Source organism: Dama dama, chromosome 22, assembly GCF_033118175.1.
Source record: "Dama dama isolate Ldn47 chromosome 22, ASM3311817v1, whole genome shotgun sequence".
NCBI classification, from domain to species: domain Eukaryota; kingdom Metazoa; phylum Chordata; class Mammalia; order Artiodactyla; family Cervidae; genus Dama; species Dama dama.
This window is the reverse complement of record NC_083702.1, coordinates 43,054,437-43,072,692: the sequence shown is the minus strand read 5'-3', so window position 1 is coordinate 43,072,692 and position 18,256 is coordinate 43,054,437. Positions and strand designations below refer to the sequence as shown.

The 18,256-nt window shown below is 60.1% G+C and overlaps 1 protein-coding gene across 2 annotated transcripts in view; it reads right to left on the bottom strand.

Annotated features, from left to right (window-relative positions):
- Window positions 1–776: 776 nt before the first annotated feature.
- The window catches only part of ELFN2 (extracellular leucine rich repeat and fibronectin type III domain containing 2), a 51,434-nt gene continuing 33,954 nt past the window's right edge, over window positions 777–18,256 (bottom strand). Inside the window, exons 1-2 of one of the 2 annotated variants that reach the window (XM_061124148.1) lie at window positions 12,180–12,303; window positions 777–3,726 (exon numbers count right to left, since the gene is read on the bottom strand). In XM_061124148.1, coding sequence (XP_060980131.1) covers window positions 799–3,267 — 2,469 coding nt within the window. In that variant the 5' untranslated portion in view covers window positions 3,268–3,726; window positions 12,180–12,303 and the 3' untranslated portion in view covers window positions 777–798. Of the gene's footprint in view, window positions 3,727–12,179; window positions 12,304–18,256 lie in introns of those variants that run through there. The other variant, XM_061124147.1, reaches the window with a different exon arrangement.

The following is an 18,256-nucleotide window of genomic DNA, read 5'->3' as shown; positions in this document are numbered from 1 at the left end:
AGAACACCCCCCCTCCCCCCACCAACAGCCGCCCATGATGAATCACAGATCCACGCCCTGGGGGCGTGGCCATAAGCCTTTCTAGAAAGAAAAAGCACCTGCCTGACCCCTCAGCTCCAGGAGACCACAGCTCTGGAACCGGGTAGTGGATGAGCAGAGGGTGAGGACCCCAGGGGAGCCACCGGGGGAGTGGGGGACAGCACTGGGCTTGGAAACTGGGAGACTGCCTCTAACCTGCCGCATGACCCTGGGGCTATCACTCTCTTCCTCTGGGCCTCGGTCTCCCCATCCATAAAGGGAGAAGACGATGCCCAATGTCCATCTGCTACTAAGTCTCCCAGTAACCTGTCCCCCATCTGGGGGGACCCGCTCCCTGCCCCAGGGGAGCTCGGGTCCATCTCCACCCCAGGCTCCTTTACCCCAAAACCTGTCCCTAGTCCCAGAGCCCCAGACCCCACACCCTCTTCTGGCTTCCTCGTCTGCCCCCTCCCCCCGCCCCCAACCCGGCCCGCACACCCCGGCAGAGTCCCTGGGCAGCACAGTAAAGACGACTGGTTTCGGTATCAGTGTGTAAACTTTAAGGAGAACATGTCTGTGTTTTCCTGTCCGTTATTGTCGGGTGGTGGTTGTTCACAGTCAGGTGGTGGTCAGGTGAGTGCGTGGGTGCGTGCGTGCGGGTGTGCGTGTGCGTCCACTCGTCGGCCCCCAGCGCGCCCGGCCCGCCGCCGCCCCGGCCCTTGCCCGCGTGCCCCTGGCCCTCCCGCTCCAACCTCACCAGGGTCGGGGGTGGGGAGAGGGTCACAGCTTCTGCTGGGCCGAGACCCCCTTCCAGTAATCGAGGATGTCATGCAGGTCCTCGTCCTTGGCGAACTGGACCTTCTTGCGCAGGGCGTGGCCGGCGGCCATGTACGCCTCCTCGCGGTGGTGCTTCTTGTAGGGCCGAAAGCGCTCCCAGATCTTGTGCGTGCTCTCGGACGAGTACTCAGGGCTGGAGGAGTAGCCTGAGTAGTAGTGTCTGGGGGAGAGCTGCGAGTAGGTGGAGTCCCGCTTGGTGCGGGTCAGCGGCTTGAGGAAGGACACGCGCTGGCTCAGGCTGTCGGCGCCCTCCTCGTAGTACAGGGCCGGGAAGCTGTGCCGGTGCTCGCTGCAGTGGTAGGTGGGCTTCACCTCCAGGTGGTGGACGCCGCCGCCGCCGCCGCCCCCGCTGCTGCTGGCCGGCACCAGCGGGAGCCGGTCCAGTGGGCTGTTGAGGGGGCTGCCCTTCTCGATGTACTTGGAGTCGCCCGTGGCCAGCCCCGGAGTGGCCGGATGATCCGGCACGTCCAGGCTGAAGACCTTGGCGCTCTTGATGGAGCCGCTGGAGGAGACGCTGCAGGTCTTACGAGCCACGGCGGCGTCGGCGCTCAGCTGGCGCTGCAGCGGGTGATGGGAGCCCTCCTTATAGGGGGGTGAGAGGAAGCTGGGGCGCTCCAGCACCCCAGGAACAGGGGTGGCGGTGGAGGAGGTGGTGGAGGCTGCAGGGAGGGACTGGCACTCGAAGGCCATCTCGGGGTCCCCACCACCACTGCCACTCCCCAGGAAAGAGGCCGAGTCCAGCTTGAGGGCGTCGATGCAGTTGTTAATGATCTGGTTGACCTTGTCCACCTCTTTGGCGATGGTGGAGATCTCAGCAGCCGAGCCCTGGCCGTTCTCCAGCTCAGGGAGGTCATCCTCCGGCCGCGGCAGGCCCTCGCTGCCCGTGCCCGTGCGCACCTCGATATAGTTGCCCTTGGTGGCCACCTTGGGCGTGTCCAACCCACCCTCCAGCCCCTTGGAGGTGGTGGGCAGCTTCTCCCCGATCATGGAGGGGATGGAGGACATTCGGGACACGGGCAGCACGGGGGGCTCACCCAGCTTCTGGGTAGCGTGGACCACGGAGCCGGCGTCCACGTCAGCCCCGTAGCGCATCTCCAGGATGGTTTTCTTGACCTTGACGGACTTCTGCTTCTCCTCCTGCATGCGCCGCTTGCGCAGGCAGTAGTAGACGGCTCCCAGCACGATGACCATGCCGAAGAGGCAGCCCAGGATGGTCATGATGTAGTGGGTGGTGGTGGAGGTGCTGGGTGCCAGGTCGCCGGGCACTGGGTCCCTGGTGGTGAAGGTCAGGCAGGTGTGATTGAAGCGGCGGCTGTTTCGCAGCGAGGTCACGCAGAAGGTGTACTCAGTGTGTGCCCGCAGCTTGTCCAGCGTCACGATCTCCTTCTTGTTCTTGAGTGTCATGACGTCGGAGAAGTAGCTGTTGTTGTATTGGACCAGCACGTACATCTTGCTATAGGGGTGCGGGATGATGACCACCAGCGTGGCCGAGGTGAAGGTGACCTGGTGCAGCTTGATGGCCGGCCCCGCCGACGCGTCCGTGGTGGACGAGGCCGGCGGCTCCACCGACAGGATCTCGTCGGGGCTGAAGCCTGAGTTCTCGTCAGGCTCCCTCTGGGTGTCGGTGGAGTAGGGCGTGGGGTGGCTTGCAGGCCGGGCGGGCAGCGAGCCGTTTCGGCACTTGGCCTGGAGCACGGTGATGGCGTTGAGGCTGTGGTAGGGCCGGGGCACCAGCAGCGGGTAGCCAGCGAACTCACGCGGTGACTCACACTGCAGGCGGTCATAGTTCTTGGTGACATTGTTGAAGACCACGAGCCAGGCCAGGAAGCCGAAGAGGTCGCACTCGCAGTTGAAGGGGTTGCCGGCCAGCTCGCACACCATGAGGCTGGCCAGGCTGGCGAAGGTGGCGCCGTCGAGACGGCTGAGGCGGTTGGAGGACAGGTCAATGCTGATGAGGCTCGGGCACTCGGAGAAGGCGGCGGGCGTCACCACCTCGATGAGGTTGTGCTGCACGAAGAGGAACTGCAGGCGGCCCATGCCCCGCAGCATGCCCTCGGTCAGGTTGCTGAGCTTGTTGTAGCCCAGCTGCAGCACCTGCAGGCTCGACTGGCCCAGGAAGGCGCCGTCCTCTATGTAGGAGATCTCGTTCTTGGTGAGGTTGAGGTCGGTGAGGTTCCCGAAGCGGTTGAGCGAGGAGTAGAGCACGGCCTTGAGCTTGTTCTCGTTGAGCCGCAGGTCATGCACCGTGCTGTTGATGTGCTGCGGGATGGTCTCGTAGGGTGGCTGGTTCTGGCTGCAGATGGCCAGCCACACGTACCCCTTGTCGCCCTCGATGAGCCAGCAGTCGGCACGCACGGTTCCCGGCCGGCACACGCACAGCAGCGCGGCCGCGCACAGCCCCAGGCGCAGCATGGCTCCGGCCACGGCCCCCTCTCAGGCCTGGCTCAGGGTGGGGGGCCGGGGCGCCGGGGGGCCTAGTGGCCAGAGGTTGGGGCCAGCAGCACAGTCCTCCCTGGGGCTGCCACCATCTTTGGCGGGACCCCCAGCTCGGGGGCCCCAGGTGACGCGGGCACGGCCAGTGCCAACCGTCAGGGGGCCTTCTGGGGTGCTACCCACAGTCGCCAGGCACCAGAGCCAGACCAAGGCCAGGGGGGCTGCGGGCCCCACAGCCTGCTTCCCCGAGGTGCTCCTTTCCTGCCAGGAAGATGCCCAGGTCCTCGGGGCTTGACTTCCTCCGCCTCTTCCTCTTCCTCCTGGGACTCCGGGCTCAGAGTTTCAGACGATTCCCACAGGAGGCTGGAGACTGGGACTCTGAGGGGGGAGCACGAAAGACGGGGACAGGAAGGAAGGGACCCGTCTGTCACCTGGTTCCTGAAAGGCAGCACCGAGAGGGGGTGTCGGATCAGTGTGAAGGCTCAGGGCAGCTCTCTAAGCTCCAGCACAGGCCCCCAGCCCCACTCCCACCCCCTCCCAGGGCGTCCTGTGCCAGCAGCACTCTGGGTCCCTGTTACGTAAAAGAAGGGAGGTGGCAGGGGGGCAAGAGGGGGAGGAGGGGGCCAGAGGACCTGGGAGGAGGGAGATCAAAGAAACAAGAGGGAGGGGGGAGGGGAGTGTCTGAAGCCAGTAGACAAAGAAGGGAGACTGGAGACTTAACAAGGCAGGTGCAGATACACATACACGCGTCAGCATCCTTGTGTCCACACTCGTCCACCTGCCTGCGCAATGACCCACATGCCCCCAGGTGAATCAGAAGTGCATGGCAAGCTCACATATAGACAGGTGCACGCAACCACACACACACACACTCACAAGCACACCTACAGTCTTGTGTACGACGACAGGCCCGTACACACATGGCCACGTACCCGAGCAGCCACCCTCCAATCCAGAAACGAATTAAGGAGCCCAGCAAAATGCCTCCTCTCCTCCATGCCCAAAGATAAATAATTCATTTGTTGTGTAACTGCTCTTGTTCCAAAAATAATTCCCTTGTCTCGGCTTCCATGGGGGAGGGGGAGCAGAGCAACATGGCTGTGAGCCCCCCAGGCAGGGGGGTGCATAGCAGCTGGGGTCTCCCGCAGTGGGAGGGCATGAGATGAGCTCTTCTTACAGCAAAAGCAGAGCCGAGGTAAAGAGAGGGCGAGTCTGGGAACCCAGACACACTCCCAATAGCCCCTCCTCAAAGTGCTTTCCAGTAGGGGGCACCCCCAACCCTGATCCTGCAGGGGGTGCCTCAGGCAGAAGTCAGAGGCATCTGGAATGCCCAGGCATCTCCTCAGTGGCTGGAGCGTTAGAGGCCCAGAGAGGGGCAGTGACCTGCCCAGAGTCACATACTGCAGCCTGGGTCACGGCCAGGATCAAGGTTCCTGAGCCAGCAGCAATCAGGCCTGGAGCCCCATCCACCCTGCCCAATTAGTCAGATGGACTGCACCACCTCTTAAGTCTTGTCTCCACATCTGTAAATTGGGGACCAGGCCCCTGCCGGGCCTCTGATGGGGGGAGAAGTAAAGTGAGCCATGTTGCCCATGCTCGACTTGCAGGGGGTCAGGGGAGGCTGTGCAGGGCTCCTGGCCTGCAGACCCTCAATTTCGTGAATTTCAATCTAGGGGGGACCTGCCTGGTCTCCCAGCAAGCCAGACACGGCCCCGCACCCAGATCAGTCTCACACACCCAGTGCTCTCCTGACTGCGGGAAGAACTCTGCCCTCCCTCCCTCCAACCTGGGCACTGGCCAGGGATGTGAAGATTAAGCCAGAGAAACCCATGTTTGGATCAAGGAAGCCAAAGACTGTTCACAAGGGCCACCTCTGCCTCCCGCTCCTCCTCCCGGGAAACTCCAGGAAAGAGAGCGCTTTAAGAAGAAATGTGAAACCTTTGCTGTTAAAAGCAAAACCAATTTACAGCCCTGAGCCCCAGAGGGCTGGAACTGAGGAAAGGGAAGTGGAGAGGGAGAGAAGTCCCCAGAGCAGCACAGGCAGGCAGTTTTCATTGAGGTGGCAAGTGAACAGGACGTCCAGATGTCCCCTCGGATGGAAGGCGGATGCAGCATCAGAGGCTGTGATGATCACGGTCGCCACAGGGGGTCAGCCTCACACCTCCTCGACACCCCCCCCCCGCCCCCCTCCCCCCACCAGCCCCCACCACCAGTCCCTGGGCCAGCTCAGGCTGAGAGGCTGGATGGGGGCAGGGGAGGAGGTAACCACGAGGCTGCGGGTCAAGATGGGGGTCCCCAGGCAGCAGAGAGCATTTTTGTCCTTGGCTCTGCCAAGCACATTCTCAGGGCTGGAGTCAGGAGACCTGGGCTCCCTTCTGACGTGGCAGCTGGCTCCCAGGGGGCCTCAGGCCAGTCCTACCCCTTTGGGGCCCCAGTGCCCCTCCCCGCCAGGCAGGGAGGCTGAACGGGAGGAGGTTGACTTGCCAGGTCTGGCCTGTCAGAGGACCCTTCCTCTGCGCCTCCGCCGGCTGAGAACGTCTAGGGACCGCATTTGTATGCAGGTGATGTGCAGGTGTGCGCTGGCTCAGAGCACCGGCTGTGCTGGCGTGTATGAGTAGACGGGTGTGCAGGCCGGCGTGTGCACACGCATGCCCGTGTGCACAGGTCATGTGCCCGCCTGGCCAGCTACAGGAGTGAACAGTGGAGTAAGAAGGGGCGATCTGCGAGTGGAGGGGTGGGAAGGGATGCATGTGGGGCATCTCATGGAAACGCAGGCTTCCGCCTGCCTTTATGTTGACATGTTAATAAGCATGTGTGCCCCACATGAGTGTGTGTGTATGTATGCACACGCGCGACTTTAGCCGCGTCAGCGCCCCACCCCCACCCCGCCCCCCGCCACCCTCAGATCTGAGTTGCTCAAAGCGGAACCCACTCAGGCAGACCTAGCAGCTAGCAGGCAGGCAAAGCTGGCCAGACTCTTGGAAATCCCAGGCCAAGCTGAGGGTGTGGGAAGAGGCAGAGGGGAGGGGAGGGGAGGGGAGTAGGCGAAGGGGCCCAGGCTTGAGAGAGGGCCGGGGCGGGGCGGGGGGCGCACTAGTCCCTTCCTGCCTCCTCCCTTCCCAAACAGTCCAAGGGGTACGGTGGCACCCGTGCCCCTCCCCTAGCCCCTCTGAGCTCTGCCCACCTCGGCCCTCAAGGTGACCCCGCCCTCTCTCCTGCTCCTCCCGGTGTCCAGCTCCCCCCACCCTCCCCCATGACTCAGAGTGGGAAGGAGGCTCCCCATCACCCCGTCCCATCTTCCCGTGTGCGTCAACCGCCTGTCCCCGTCCCCGGGCTGCCTGCCCACCACCCGTCGAGGCCTGACGCAGCCAGGGAGGGGGGACGGCAAGGCCGCTAAGGCGCTGACAGCAGCACTTGGCCCCCCGCCCGGCTGCACACCCACTCGAGGTGTGGGGAGGGGTGCGGTGCTGCCAGGCCTAGGGCTGAGCGTCCTGGGGGCCGGGCCTCCCTCTGCTCCAGCAGGAGTGATGCCCCAGCCCAGACACTACTGGGAGGAACCAGGACCCTATCCGCCCCCCCACCCCGCCCCGCCCCACACGCCAGGGGCTGGTGAGAGAGAGGAAGTGAGGAGCTGCAGACCAGAGGCGAGAGCTGAGGAGGAGGGAGAAGCCAAAATCTGGAGCCAGCTGAGCAGGGAGAGGCAGAGGAATAGAGATAAATGGAGAGGGACCATGGGAGACAGAGGAATCGATCGGCAGAGAAGCTTGGCGAGATGACAAATGTGGGGGCTTCGAGGGAGGGCACACAGTCCAGCTGCCCACTCCGCCCACCCACCCAGGGGCTAGGGAGACAGATGAGCTCTGAAGCCACCAAGATGCTGTCTGTGACCAGCCCGAGGCATGAAGCGGCTGTTGGAAGCAGAGGTCTTTACTGCCCAGGAGGCAACTGGTGCAAAACCTGGGAGGGTGTGGCCACCCTGGGAAGCCAACGGTGGGCCAGTGGCCAGGCGCCAGGGCTTGTGCGGCAAGGAGTAGTGCTCCCAGCTGACCTGGACCCCTCCCCTAATGTCCCACCCTCGCCCCACTCCCATAGGTGTGGGGTATTGAGTGACCTCTGGCCAGAGAGGGGGGCAGACCAGCATCTCTTTGAGGGTCTCTGTCTCCTGCCACCACAGAGATGGAACGCGGCAAGTTGGGGGGCAGCGTGCCATCGAGGGGTCCTGGGGACCCCAGTCTAGCAGGCTACACACTGCATGATGTCCGCTCTCATGTGGACACCCCTGCACAGAAGGAAGAGTCGGCGAGACCATGAGGGTCTGAGAGGAATTGATGAGGGGCCGGGGGTCTCTGTTTGGAGCTGGGCACGGCCTCAGAACATCCAAGTCACTCTGGGCAGAGCCCTCCCCTCTCTCCAGGGTTCAGCACCCACCCTCAAGTCACCGGTTGACCCTGTTGGATTCTGCGCCCTCCTCCAGTGGCCAGGATTCAAGACCCCTCCATGGACTCAGAATCCTAGAGCCTCTGAGCAACTGGGACGAGGCGTCCTGGCTCTCCCCAACCCCAGTCACTGTCAGAGGGGAAGCTGAGGCCAGGACTGGGGAGGGCACGTCCAGCTGGTGGCAGGTCCGCGCAGGACCCAGGGTTGCAGCGACAGACCCTGATACTCCAACCTCGAATCCTCTCTGGGAGCTTACTCCCCTGACAGGGGCCCCGCCCCCCAGCTGCCCCAGGACGCTGGGCACGGGCGAGTTTCTCTGCCTGGGAAGTGGGTTTGAATGATCCCTCCCTGCAGGGCTGCAGGGCAAGCACGCTGCCTGGGGCAGTGCAGGTGGCCTCAGAGAATGTTAGCTACCATCCTTCATGAGGCTCTTCTCATGATTTCCTCAGAAGCCCATCAGGGTTCCCCTGGACTCAGGTTCCCTGAAGCCCTCGGTCACATTCCCCCCAGACCCTTTCACTTCAGGCCGACCACCAAGTTCCCCAGTCAGAGGAGAGCCTTGACCTCTCCACCCCAGGCTGTGGGGCTGGGAGGGTTAGGGGGTCATTGGGCCACTCCTGCCTGGGCCGGGCAAGAGGATGGACAGGGTAAGGGCCTGTGTGTCCACAGGCTCAGGGCGGCTGGGGTGGAGAATGGGGGTGGGCGGAGGTCAGAAGGCAAGAGGTGGGGCCGCTGACTCTGAGACCCTGGGTCCTTGCCAGACCTGTTTTTCCACCTGTGTGGCAAGGCGAGTGTCTCCCATCTTGCAGGGCTCCCACAAAACCCGAGGACACAGTGGAGACAAACACTGTCTACGGGGCAGTAGGTCTGGCGAATGCACAGCTCCCGCCCATAACGTCACACCCTCGTGGGTGTTGGTGGGGTCCCGGGAGCGGACGGGGGAGATGCCATGGGTGCTGGACCTCCCAGGAGCAGGACGTGAGGCTTAGCCAGGGAAACCTCATTGGCAGCAGCTGATCAGCCCTGGCACGGGCTTCTCCCTGAGCCGGCTGCCCAAGGCTCCCTGAGGTGCCACTGACACTGTGTCAATGCCATTACCCAGGGTTGGAGAACCGAGGACCCCTGGGGTCCAGCCAGAACTCAAGGGGCGGGCGGCCACCTCACCTCTGCTGGAAGCACAGCACCAAGCTAGGGGTCCCAGAGGTCGGCTGCCACCGCTCTGCCCTCAGGGACAAAGCCTGCCACCCCCTGGGAACCGGATACTGGGTCTTGTCACTGCCTCCACATCACCAAGGCTCCTAGGGCAGGCTGCTCTGGGCCTTGCTTCCTCACCTGTGAAATGGGATAATTATACCTTCGGCCCTGAACTACTGTCTGGTAAATGAACCATCAGGATTTCAGGTACAAAGGGCCCCAGCTGCAGGACAGAGAGGAAAAAAGAAAGCATGGATGTGGGAGGCAAAGGGTCCTGAGAGTGAATGCTGTGCTGTGTGACACAGGGCACTTTAATTAACCTCTTGGGGCTTCAGTCCCTTTCCCATAAGAGCTAAACAGACTCATCTGCATCTGATATTTCACATTCCTTGAATCTCGTATTAGCCCTGCATGGTTGGTGCTGTTGACTTCATCTAACAGATGAAACACCACGGCCCCCTCTGTCCCCAGCTTCCTCCAAAGAGCTGGGTCCATCACAGGGACTGGACCTGTGGGCCATCTTTTGGGTTTCCTGCCCCTTGAGTAGACACCTTCCTCCTGACCAGGAAAGCATGTGAGAGTGGACCAGCCATAAAGCGAGAGAGAATTCAACATATCCATTCATCAGGAAGTACTTAGTCCAGGCCAGCTATGCTCCTCCAGTATCCCCAGGCACACGCCCACCTCAGGACCTTTGCACATGCTACTCTCTCTGCTTGGCGTGCCCTTCCCCCAATACCCACACAACCCACTACCTCGCTTCATTCAGGTCTCTGCTCAACTGCTCTCCTCAACCTCGCCCTCCCTGATACCAAATCTGAGATGATTCACTTGCTTTGGTTCCTTCAGAGCCCTTGACAATACCAGACACCATTTAGCTCCTTATCATCCCCTCCCCGCCACCATCATAAAATCAAAGGAGGCTTTACCTTGTTCGAAACTGTAACCTCCATGCCTGGAACAGGGTCAGACATTTAGCAGGTGCCAGAACATGATGTGTGGAGTGAAAGATCGGGGACAGGGACGAGGGACAGAAGGAGATCCTGGAGTCCCGACTCCACTGAGTCAGGACTTGAACCATCAGCGGGAGGGGTTCCACTACTGATGAGGTGCTCGTGGTGTGCAAGATATGTGCTGAGCCTTCTCTTTAGCCTCATGGCTCTGCTGAAGCCTCCTATTCCTCAGATGAGGAAACAGGCTCAGAGAGGTGCCATCATCTGCCCTAGACCACATAGCCAGGAACTTGAACTGGCCTGAGCTCTTAGAACTACCAGACTTCCCAGGATCCCTGCAGATATGACTTCCCCTGATTTGCATACCTCCAGGGACAGGGATCTCAGCACCCATCTGAGGCTACTGACTCCCTTCTTGAACAGCTCTGATTGTTAGAGATTTCTTTATATTACAAAGCCAGACCTACCTAGCTGCTATACCTCTGTCGACTCACTGGTCCCAGCCTGCCACTGGCCAGACACAGCCTATCTGGAGCCAGTGCGGCCAAGAGCCCTCCTCAGAGGTCCTTCTGGTATTTGTTCAACTGTTATCTCATGCTTCTGCCATCCGCACATCCAGCCTAAATGGCCTCAAGTCCTCTACTGGTCTCCCTACTCCATGGTGTCAAGTCCCACACCCTTGGGTCCAGCCGTGCTGGGTCATGCTTGCTGTCAGGGTCCCTCCTAAAAGGTGTCACCTAGAGCTAAGCCTCAGCACCAACATGGTTGGGGTGGTGACAAGCACCAGGGACCCTCTGCCTCACTCGCTTCGGCTCCATGCTTGTTAAAGCAGCGTGAACATGCACAGCAGTGTGTCCTCACCTTGTCCGAGATGTCAACCAAACCCCCAGGCCCCCTCGCACATCCTGCCAGGCTGCCCCGATGCCCTTAGAATGTCGTCAGGCAGCTCCGGGAAGTATCTGTTTTGGTTTCACCCGAGGTGCCGGGTTTCCGTCCACTCCCATTCAATCACGTCTTGTTAGTCTCAGGCCTCCGTGCCAGCTGCTCCACATCTCGGGGGAGCTGGCTCCTGCCCCCTGACGCCGTGGCACCCGCTCCCGGCTCCGTGCCCTGGTGCACCAGGGGAGCAGGATGTGCCGGCTGCATCCATGTCACAGGGAATCAGGGAGCAGGCCCGCAGCTCAGCGCTGGGGCAGGGAGGGCACGCCGTCCAACCAGCCACACACTCGCCCACGCTCTTACACACCCACACAGCTTCACTGCACACCCTCTGTGTGCCTGTGATGTGTGTTATTGCAGACAGACTTGCTCTATCTTCACCGGGTTTCCAACTTACCCAGAAGAGCTTAGTAAGAACATGGCCATATCAACAGCATCAGTTACAGGGGTTAATTGGGTTGGCAAGGCCTCGATGCACTGTGCACCCATCTCCTAGAGGAGTAACCTCGGCCAGAGAAGGGGGCTGGGCCAGCTTGCTGTGCCGCGCAGTTACGACACTCGGAGGGCAGGCTCTCTGTGTCACCTTGGGCAGGTCAGCGCCTTGCCCCCTCTGGGCCTCAGTTTCCTCATCTGTTTATAGGGGGGACAGCTGAGTGCTTGTCTCTCTGGCTTTCTGGGGCCACCCCCAGCCTTCTGCAACTGATTACTGGGTCATCTCCCAAGAACCCCACTGGGGCCTGGGCTTCCCCTGCTCCCAGGGGTGTGGGATCTGTTGACACCAGTGCTGGGTCCAGACCTCCGTGGAAGGAGGTAGGCAGGAGGATGGAAGGGCTTTTGGGAAACCACCCAGCCTCCTGGTAGGAGAGGCCCTGACTCTGGTTCTATGGGCAAGTCTCCACATGGCCCACTCCCTGGTACCCACCCCCCGAACCTAAGCAACACACCATCCACCCCAGCCACCCCCAGGACTACTGTGTAGAGCATGTGACCCTCCCGCTCACAGCCAAGAATGACCTGTATTAAAAGTCTGTCTCCCAGTCCCACAGCAGGAGTCATCTCTGACTTTCCCAGAATCCTCCAGGCCATTCAAGGGACTGCCTCCTCCATCTGACCTGTGATTTCCCAACTGACCCCTGCTTTCCCCCACCTGACCCTTGCCTCCCCACCTTGCCCCTCACCCCCACCTGGCCCCTGCCCTCCCCCCCCCCCCCCGGGCCCTGCCTTCCCACCTGGTCTCTGCCGCTCACCTGGCCCCTGCCTCCCCCCACACCTGACTTCTGCCACCCCCACCTGCTCCCTGCTGGCCCCTTGGCCTTGGCTCTGGCACACCCCAGGCCCCGCTCAGCTGCAGCCCCGGGCACTACTCACCAGTCTCCACTGGACCCGCTCTTTCACCAGTGCCTGCGCACGCACGGCTGCCTCTGCCTGCATGGCCTCCATTCATTCATTCAATAAACATTTATGGAGCACCTACTATGTACCAGGCGCTGGCTAGGCCCACCCTCCCGGCTCTGCTCCCTCTCCAGGGCCCCAGGGGGTGAATATTTCCCTGCTTTCCAACACCCTCAGGGCTGTCCTAGGGCAGACTGGCACGGCTGGAGCCCACGGGGAGAAGTGGAGGCTCCGGGTGGCAGAGAGCACAGCCCCGGGGGCAAAATGAAAGCAGAGTCCTGGGCTGACACGGGTAGGCCTAAACACTTATGTGAACTCACTCAATCCTCTGCACAACCTCATGAGTCGTGCTGTTATTATTCCCACTTTACAGAGGAGGAAACTGAGGTTTCACAACTGCTACAGAGTGACTTTGACCCTCCATGGCACCAGGCTCTGGGTGGTCAAGGCATACTATGAGTTCCTGTTTCATCTGGACAATGGCTTAAAAAAATTTTTTTTTAAATTACTTGCCAATGTTGATAACTTGGGAGATTTTATTTTTAAAATCCCCACTTCTGGAATGACTGGCAAACCTGGAAGAACTGGCTGCCTACCTTCTACATCCCTGTGGAGATAGGGCAGATGGCACAAGCCTCCCTAGTTCTGTGGCTCTGGGACACTTTGAAGGCATAGATCTTTTTGTGGGGATGGCAAGTCTCTGATTACGAATCTGGGGCTCAAGAGTTCTGTAGTTCCTTGATCCTAAAAGTCTACTTGGCCTCTGTGTCACTGATGGTACAGGACTGCCCTGGCCCATCCACAACCCTTGCTCACCTCCAAGCAGGCCCACCGGAGTGGGGACCCCAAACCAGGAGGGCACCCCCACACAGCCCCCTGACCTGCCTGTCGCCCTGCGGGGTCCCTGGCTCTTCAACAATGCTGCTCGGTTTGCTGGGTCAAGTTGGGGGCTCCTGCTGGGGTTTGGGAGTAACGGGCTCCCAAATACAATTCCTACTCCATAAAATGTTGCCAGCCAAGACGGGCTGAGGCTCCCGCCAAGGCTGCTGTGGACACCAGGAGGCCTAAAGCCTTGGCTGCTCAATTCACAGCCCAGAGCAGGTGCTGCGGCAAAGGGCTCCGGGGCTTCTAGAATGCCCCCTTGCTCCTGCCCCTCAACCAGAGCTCAGGTTCCCCTTGCTCTGCTCACCTGGGACTCCTGCCCACCCTCCCCACTGCCTCTCCCAGGCCACCACCTGGGCACATAGCCAGCCAGGGCCAGGCCTGTCCCAGGGTGACAGCCCATCACAATCCCGAACCAGGTGGTTGCATGGGTCCCTCTCCTGGCCCTGAGATTGGCTTCTCTGCAGGGGTTGGGGGGGGGGTGCGCTGGGTACGGCTTGCAGGGGCCTGCAGCTGTGGCATCAGAGAACAAGGAAGCTCTGTTTGGGCAGGAGGAGCCCCGGAAGTGCCCAGGGGAGGGCCACCCCATGGACTGCCGGCTGCACAGAAACCACAGCCCAGGACACGTGTCCACCAAGTCTGTGTGGCCAACCCATGGAGACCGGCCCTCTTTAGTGTTCTCCTGGAAGGACAGGCCACCTTCAACTCAAATCCCAGCCCTGCCACTGAACGAAGAGTGTGGCCCAGGCAAGCTATTTCTTTCCTCTGAGTCTCAGTCTCCTCTTCTGTAAAATGGGACTAGAAGGGCACGACCTCAGAGGGTGGGAGAACGAAAGCTTCAGAGCAGGTCTGGCACATAGTAAGTGCTCGCAGCTACCTCTAGAATGGTTAGGATGGCCTGGCTCACAGATGTGGCACAGTGCCTGGCACAAACAGGGTCCCTGTCACCCATCGCTGCAGCAGTGGCAGCGAGGAAGGGACGAGGCCTGGCCCTGGACAGTGTCTGCCTTCCTGCCTGTTCCTGCCCCCTCAGAGACCTGCTCCCACCCCTGCCTTTAGCCTGCTCCCCAGCCTCGGTTTCTCTCCCGTTGCCAAAGCACAATGGCTGTTATAATTAACGGATTATCTCAGTGCGACAGCTGTGGTCCTTTGAAAATTGGGTTGAATAACAAGATCCCGGCGTATGGTAATTTCTTTTCATCCCCTGCTCCCTCTTTCTCTCTCCCTCGCTTCAGCCTTGTTATGCATGCAAATGTTTCTTCCCCTTTCCCTCCTTCCCAAACACCTCCTCCTCCTCGGTGGCCCCCTCCTCTTCGGGATGGCAGTGGGGGACAGACTACGGTTCTGCTTTCTGGTGACAGTCAGGTGGGAACTGACCCTCCAGGGCCCCTCCCATGCTCCTGGCACTGGGCAGATTGCCTGACACATGTGACTTCTGTCATCTCCTGGGCAGACCTAAGTCCCTACACCCCGGGATTCCTCCTAACTGCCAGGCAACTCCCGCTTTGGGCTACTTTGCAGGGACCTTCCCTGAAGTCCTGGTCCCCACCCTCTGATCTTCCCAAATCCACTTTCCCACTCCTACTGCCCAGCATCTCCACCCCTCCCAAAGCTTCTGTTAGCAGCTTGGTACCAACCACCATCTCCCTCCCACTGCCTTCTGGACCCCTCCCTGGCATGTGAAACTCAACCTGTCCTCACCCACTGGACTGGACTCGCCTCCCACTGCCCGCCCACTCCCCGACCCCTGCTTCTCTCCCCTGTCCCTGAGCCAGCCAGGAGCATCCCCACTTGCCCACACCTGGATGGTCTTGGTGTATGTCCTCCCACTGCTCCTGTCCTGCTTCAGTCTCCTTCCTTGCCCCAAGTGAATTTCTCAATCTGCATGCTCAAGGGTCTCCCTGCCTCCACTCTTAGCGCCCCCTCCACCCAGCAGAGGAGGAGCATTCTAAAACATACATCAGAGCATGTTGCTCCCCTGCTCAAAAGCCTTCACCGGCTCCCTTATTGATCTGAGAAATTTCCAACAAGAATCATCTGAAGCCCAGCCTCTGGGGTCTTGCGGAGCTGGTTTCCTGCTTTCCTCTCCTGCCCTCCTGCTTCCCTCCACCAATCAAAATGGTCTGGCTGGGGTCCCTCCCGTGGGTTCCCACAGCACCCTGGGCTTCTTCCATCACAACCAGAATGAAAACTGCTGCTCTGACTCCTGAGCTGAGTTCTCCGAGTAAAGGTCTGATTCTCCACTAAAGCCCAACACCGGACACCCAGCAGGTTCTGAATAAACGTGTATTGATGACTGAATGAAAGAGGCCTGCTGTCTCCCTTTATAGATAAGAAAACCGAGGCTCAGAGTAATAACTTGCCCAAGATCACACTGTTTGTGCAAGACAAAACCAGGATTTGAACCCAGGTCTGTGATTCTAATGCCAGTCTTTCCCACTCCCTGGGGGTGGGGGGAGGGCTGTGGGGGTCAGCTTCTGCACAGATCTCAGGAGATTTGAACCTCCTTCCAGCCTCAGCTGGGTGATAAGATGGGGCTCCCTGCCCATACTGTCACTGCATTGACCTTGGACTCCAAGGGCCTCAGTCTGCTCATCTGTAAAGTGGGAAGGAGCCCTGCCTCACTCCCATCTCAGAGGATGTCTGTGGGGACAGAAGCTCAGGTCTTGGAGAAAGCCAGCCCTGCTAACATCTGAGGGTTCGCCCACCCCCAACCTCCAAACCCAACTGCACTGCTCTTGGCAGGTACTTCTATGAGCTTGGGGGTTCCTAGGATGGCTGGTGTCACACAGGACAAAAATGCCCCCCCCCCCAAAAAAAAGTGAGAGCTAGTGGAAGAAGCATGGGAAAACTGAGGGTCAGATCATGACTTTGGGCAAAACCTTCCCTCTCTCAGCCTCAGTGTCTTCGTCTGTGAATGGGCCCAGCAATGCCCACTTTATGGGGTTGCCATGGGAACTGATGTGTAACGTGTCCAGCACATGCAGGCACCACCATGGTCACAGGTTCTACAGGAACGTGACGGTCAAGTGTACATGGGAGAGAGGACAGGCGAAGGGGGCAGCACAAGGCAGGCCACTCTTACTGACTCTCGGTCCTCAACAGCCCCCAGAACAGAGCTCACATCCCACCATGAAGCCGTGGGTCCCCCCTCCCTCTCTAGCTTCACACCCCACCACATCCCTTCTCAACCTACCGAGTTACAGGGATTCCCATCTGCGTGTCCCCTGGGCCTTAGCTCAAGCTCTTCCTGACCCTGGCGTACCATTTCCACCTTCCCTACCCCCTTGCAGCCCAGGCTTCATGCCTCCTCTTCCAGGAAGCCTTCAGAGGTTTCTTCTCCACAGGAAGGGTGTGGGCCTCCCTACCGTGTCTTCCCCCGTGCCCTGATTCCACCCTCCTGGACCCCTGGAAGGATCCTAGAGATTGTCTCACCCCACCCCACCCCACCCCTTGTTTTACAGATGGGGAAACTGAGGCACAGGCGAGGGACAGCAGCTCTCCAGGGATGTACTTGAACCCAAGTATCTGCTGCTACCAAACCTACAGGCAGCTTCTCTCCTGGAGCTGAGCTGTCCTTGCTCAGCCCTTGCTTGTCTTCTCCTCACCCCCCAGCCCAGAGCTACCTGAGGACGGGCCTCCATCTTCCTCTCTGCGCCCCCACCCCAGTGCCTAGCCTAAGGCCTGGCGCATAGTAGGCACTCAGTAAATGTCTGTTGAATTGAATTGCGCTCAGGGCGGCCAGTCGTCTCTGCTCTGTAAGAGAAGCATAGAGTTAGTGGAGCCGTTCCCATGGCGACGGGGATGGGAACCAAGCTGGTGGGGTAAGGGGGCAGCCTGCCCCAAGGACCCCGAGGGCCCTGGAAAGGAGAGGGTCTGGGAAGCTGGAACATTCAGACTTAGAGGAGTCCGAAATTCTGCTCCAACAGGCAGCACGGCCCTGACAAGTCGTACCGCCCCTGGGGCCTCAGTGGCCTCCTCTGGCCGTTGGATAGGACACTCCAGTCCCTAGGGGCTCTGAGGACGGCTTGTGATGAGGACCAGAAGAGATGTGAGGAGGGTACACAGTGACTCCCACTCACACTGAGCCCTCAGTGCCTGGAACACCAAGTCAGGTGGGAATGATGGCCCATTCTACAGACGAGGAGACTGAGGCTCAGGGAGGCGGGGAGGCTTCTCCCCTGAGGCCACACAGCCCGCGTGCTTGATCCCATGCTGGACACACAGTCTCCCTGCAGAGAAGGGAGGAAAGCAAGGCATAATAAAAAAAACCCCCAAAGACGCTGAACCCACCAAAAGGTGGCTGGAGCCCAGGCCCGGGCTGAAGAAAGAACTCCAGGCACAGGGCCCAGCATGAGCCCCATGGCTGTGAAGGTTCAAAGCCTTTCAGATCCAGAGGCTGCAAAGGCCTGGGCAGGCCCTGATGTTAATATAGATCAGCAGAGACTATAAATACTTGGCAGGCCAGGTATTGCAGGGCCAAGCCCGCGGAGCAGCCCAGCAGGGGCTCAAACCCTGGCCCCCTCCTCCGTGGGCCTCCGTTTCCCCATCTGGCAAGAGCAGGCTACAACACAACCATGACGGCTCAGGTTCTTTATCCAACAACCTAGAGTTCCCTGACCCAGCCAGGCTGGCAGGGGGGCCTCGGGGCCCAGGCTAGAGTCCCAGGAGGAATGAAAAAGGATGCAAGAGAGGCTGCCCTGGTCTACCTGGGACAACCAAGGGAGGGCTTGGCTGGGCCTCTGCTCCCTGGCCTGGAGCCCGGGAGAGCCAGGGCAAGGGGCCTAGGATGCCAGCCATTCACTCCTTCACTTTCTCATTCATTCCAACAGCCATTCTCTGAGGATCTCCTGCTGGGGGAGCCGAGAATTCATTGCCAAAAGGCACAGCCTCAGGTAGATGCTCCAGTGAGGAAGACAGCAAGACTAACAAGCCCAGCAGGGTAGAGGCCAACCTCAGGCTCCGCGCCCCATCCCAGCCCGCGTCACCTGACACTAGATTCACACCTGCGTCTGCCTGGACCAATACCTCATCAAGGCCAAGGACAAGGAGGGCAGTCTCGCTCTTCTTGTAAACCCAGCGCCCAACCCGGCACCAGGAAGCACTCCATAAATATTCACAAAAGGACCGAAGAATGAGTAAAATGTCATGGAGCTTAAAAGAAAGGGCGC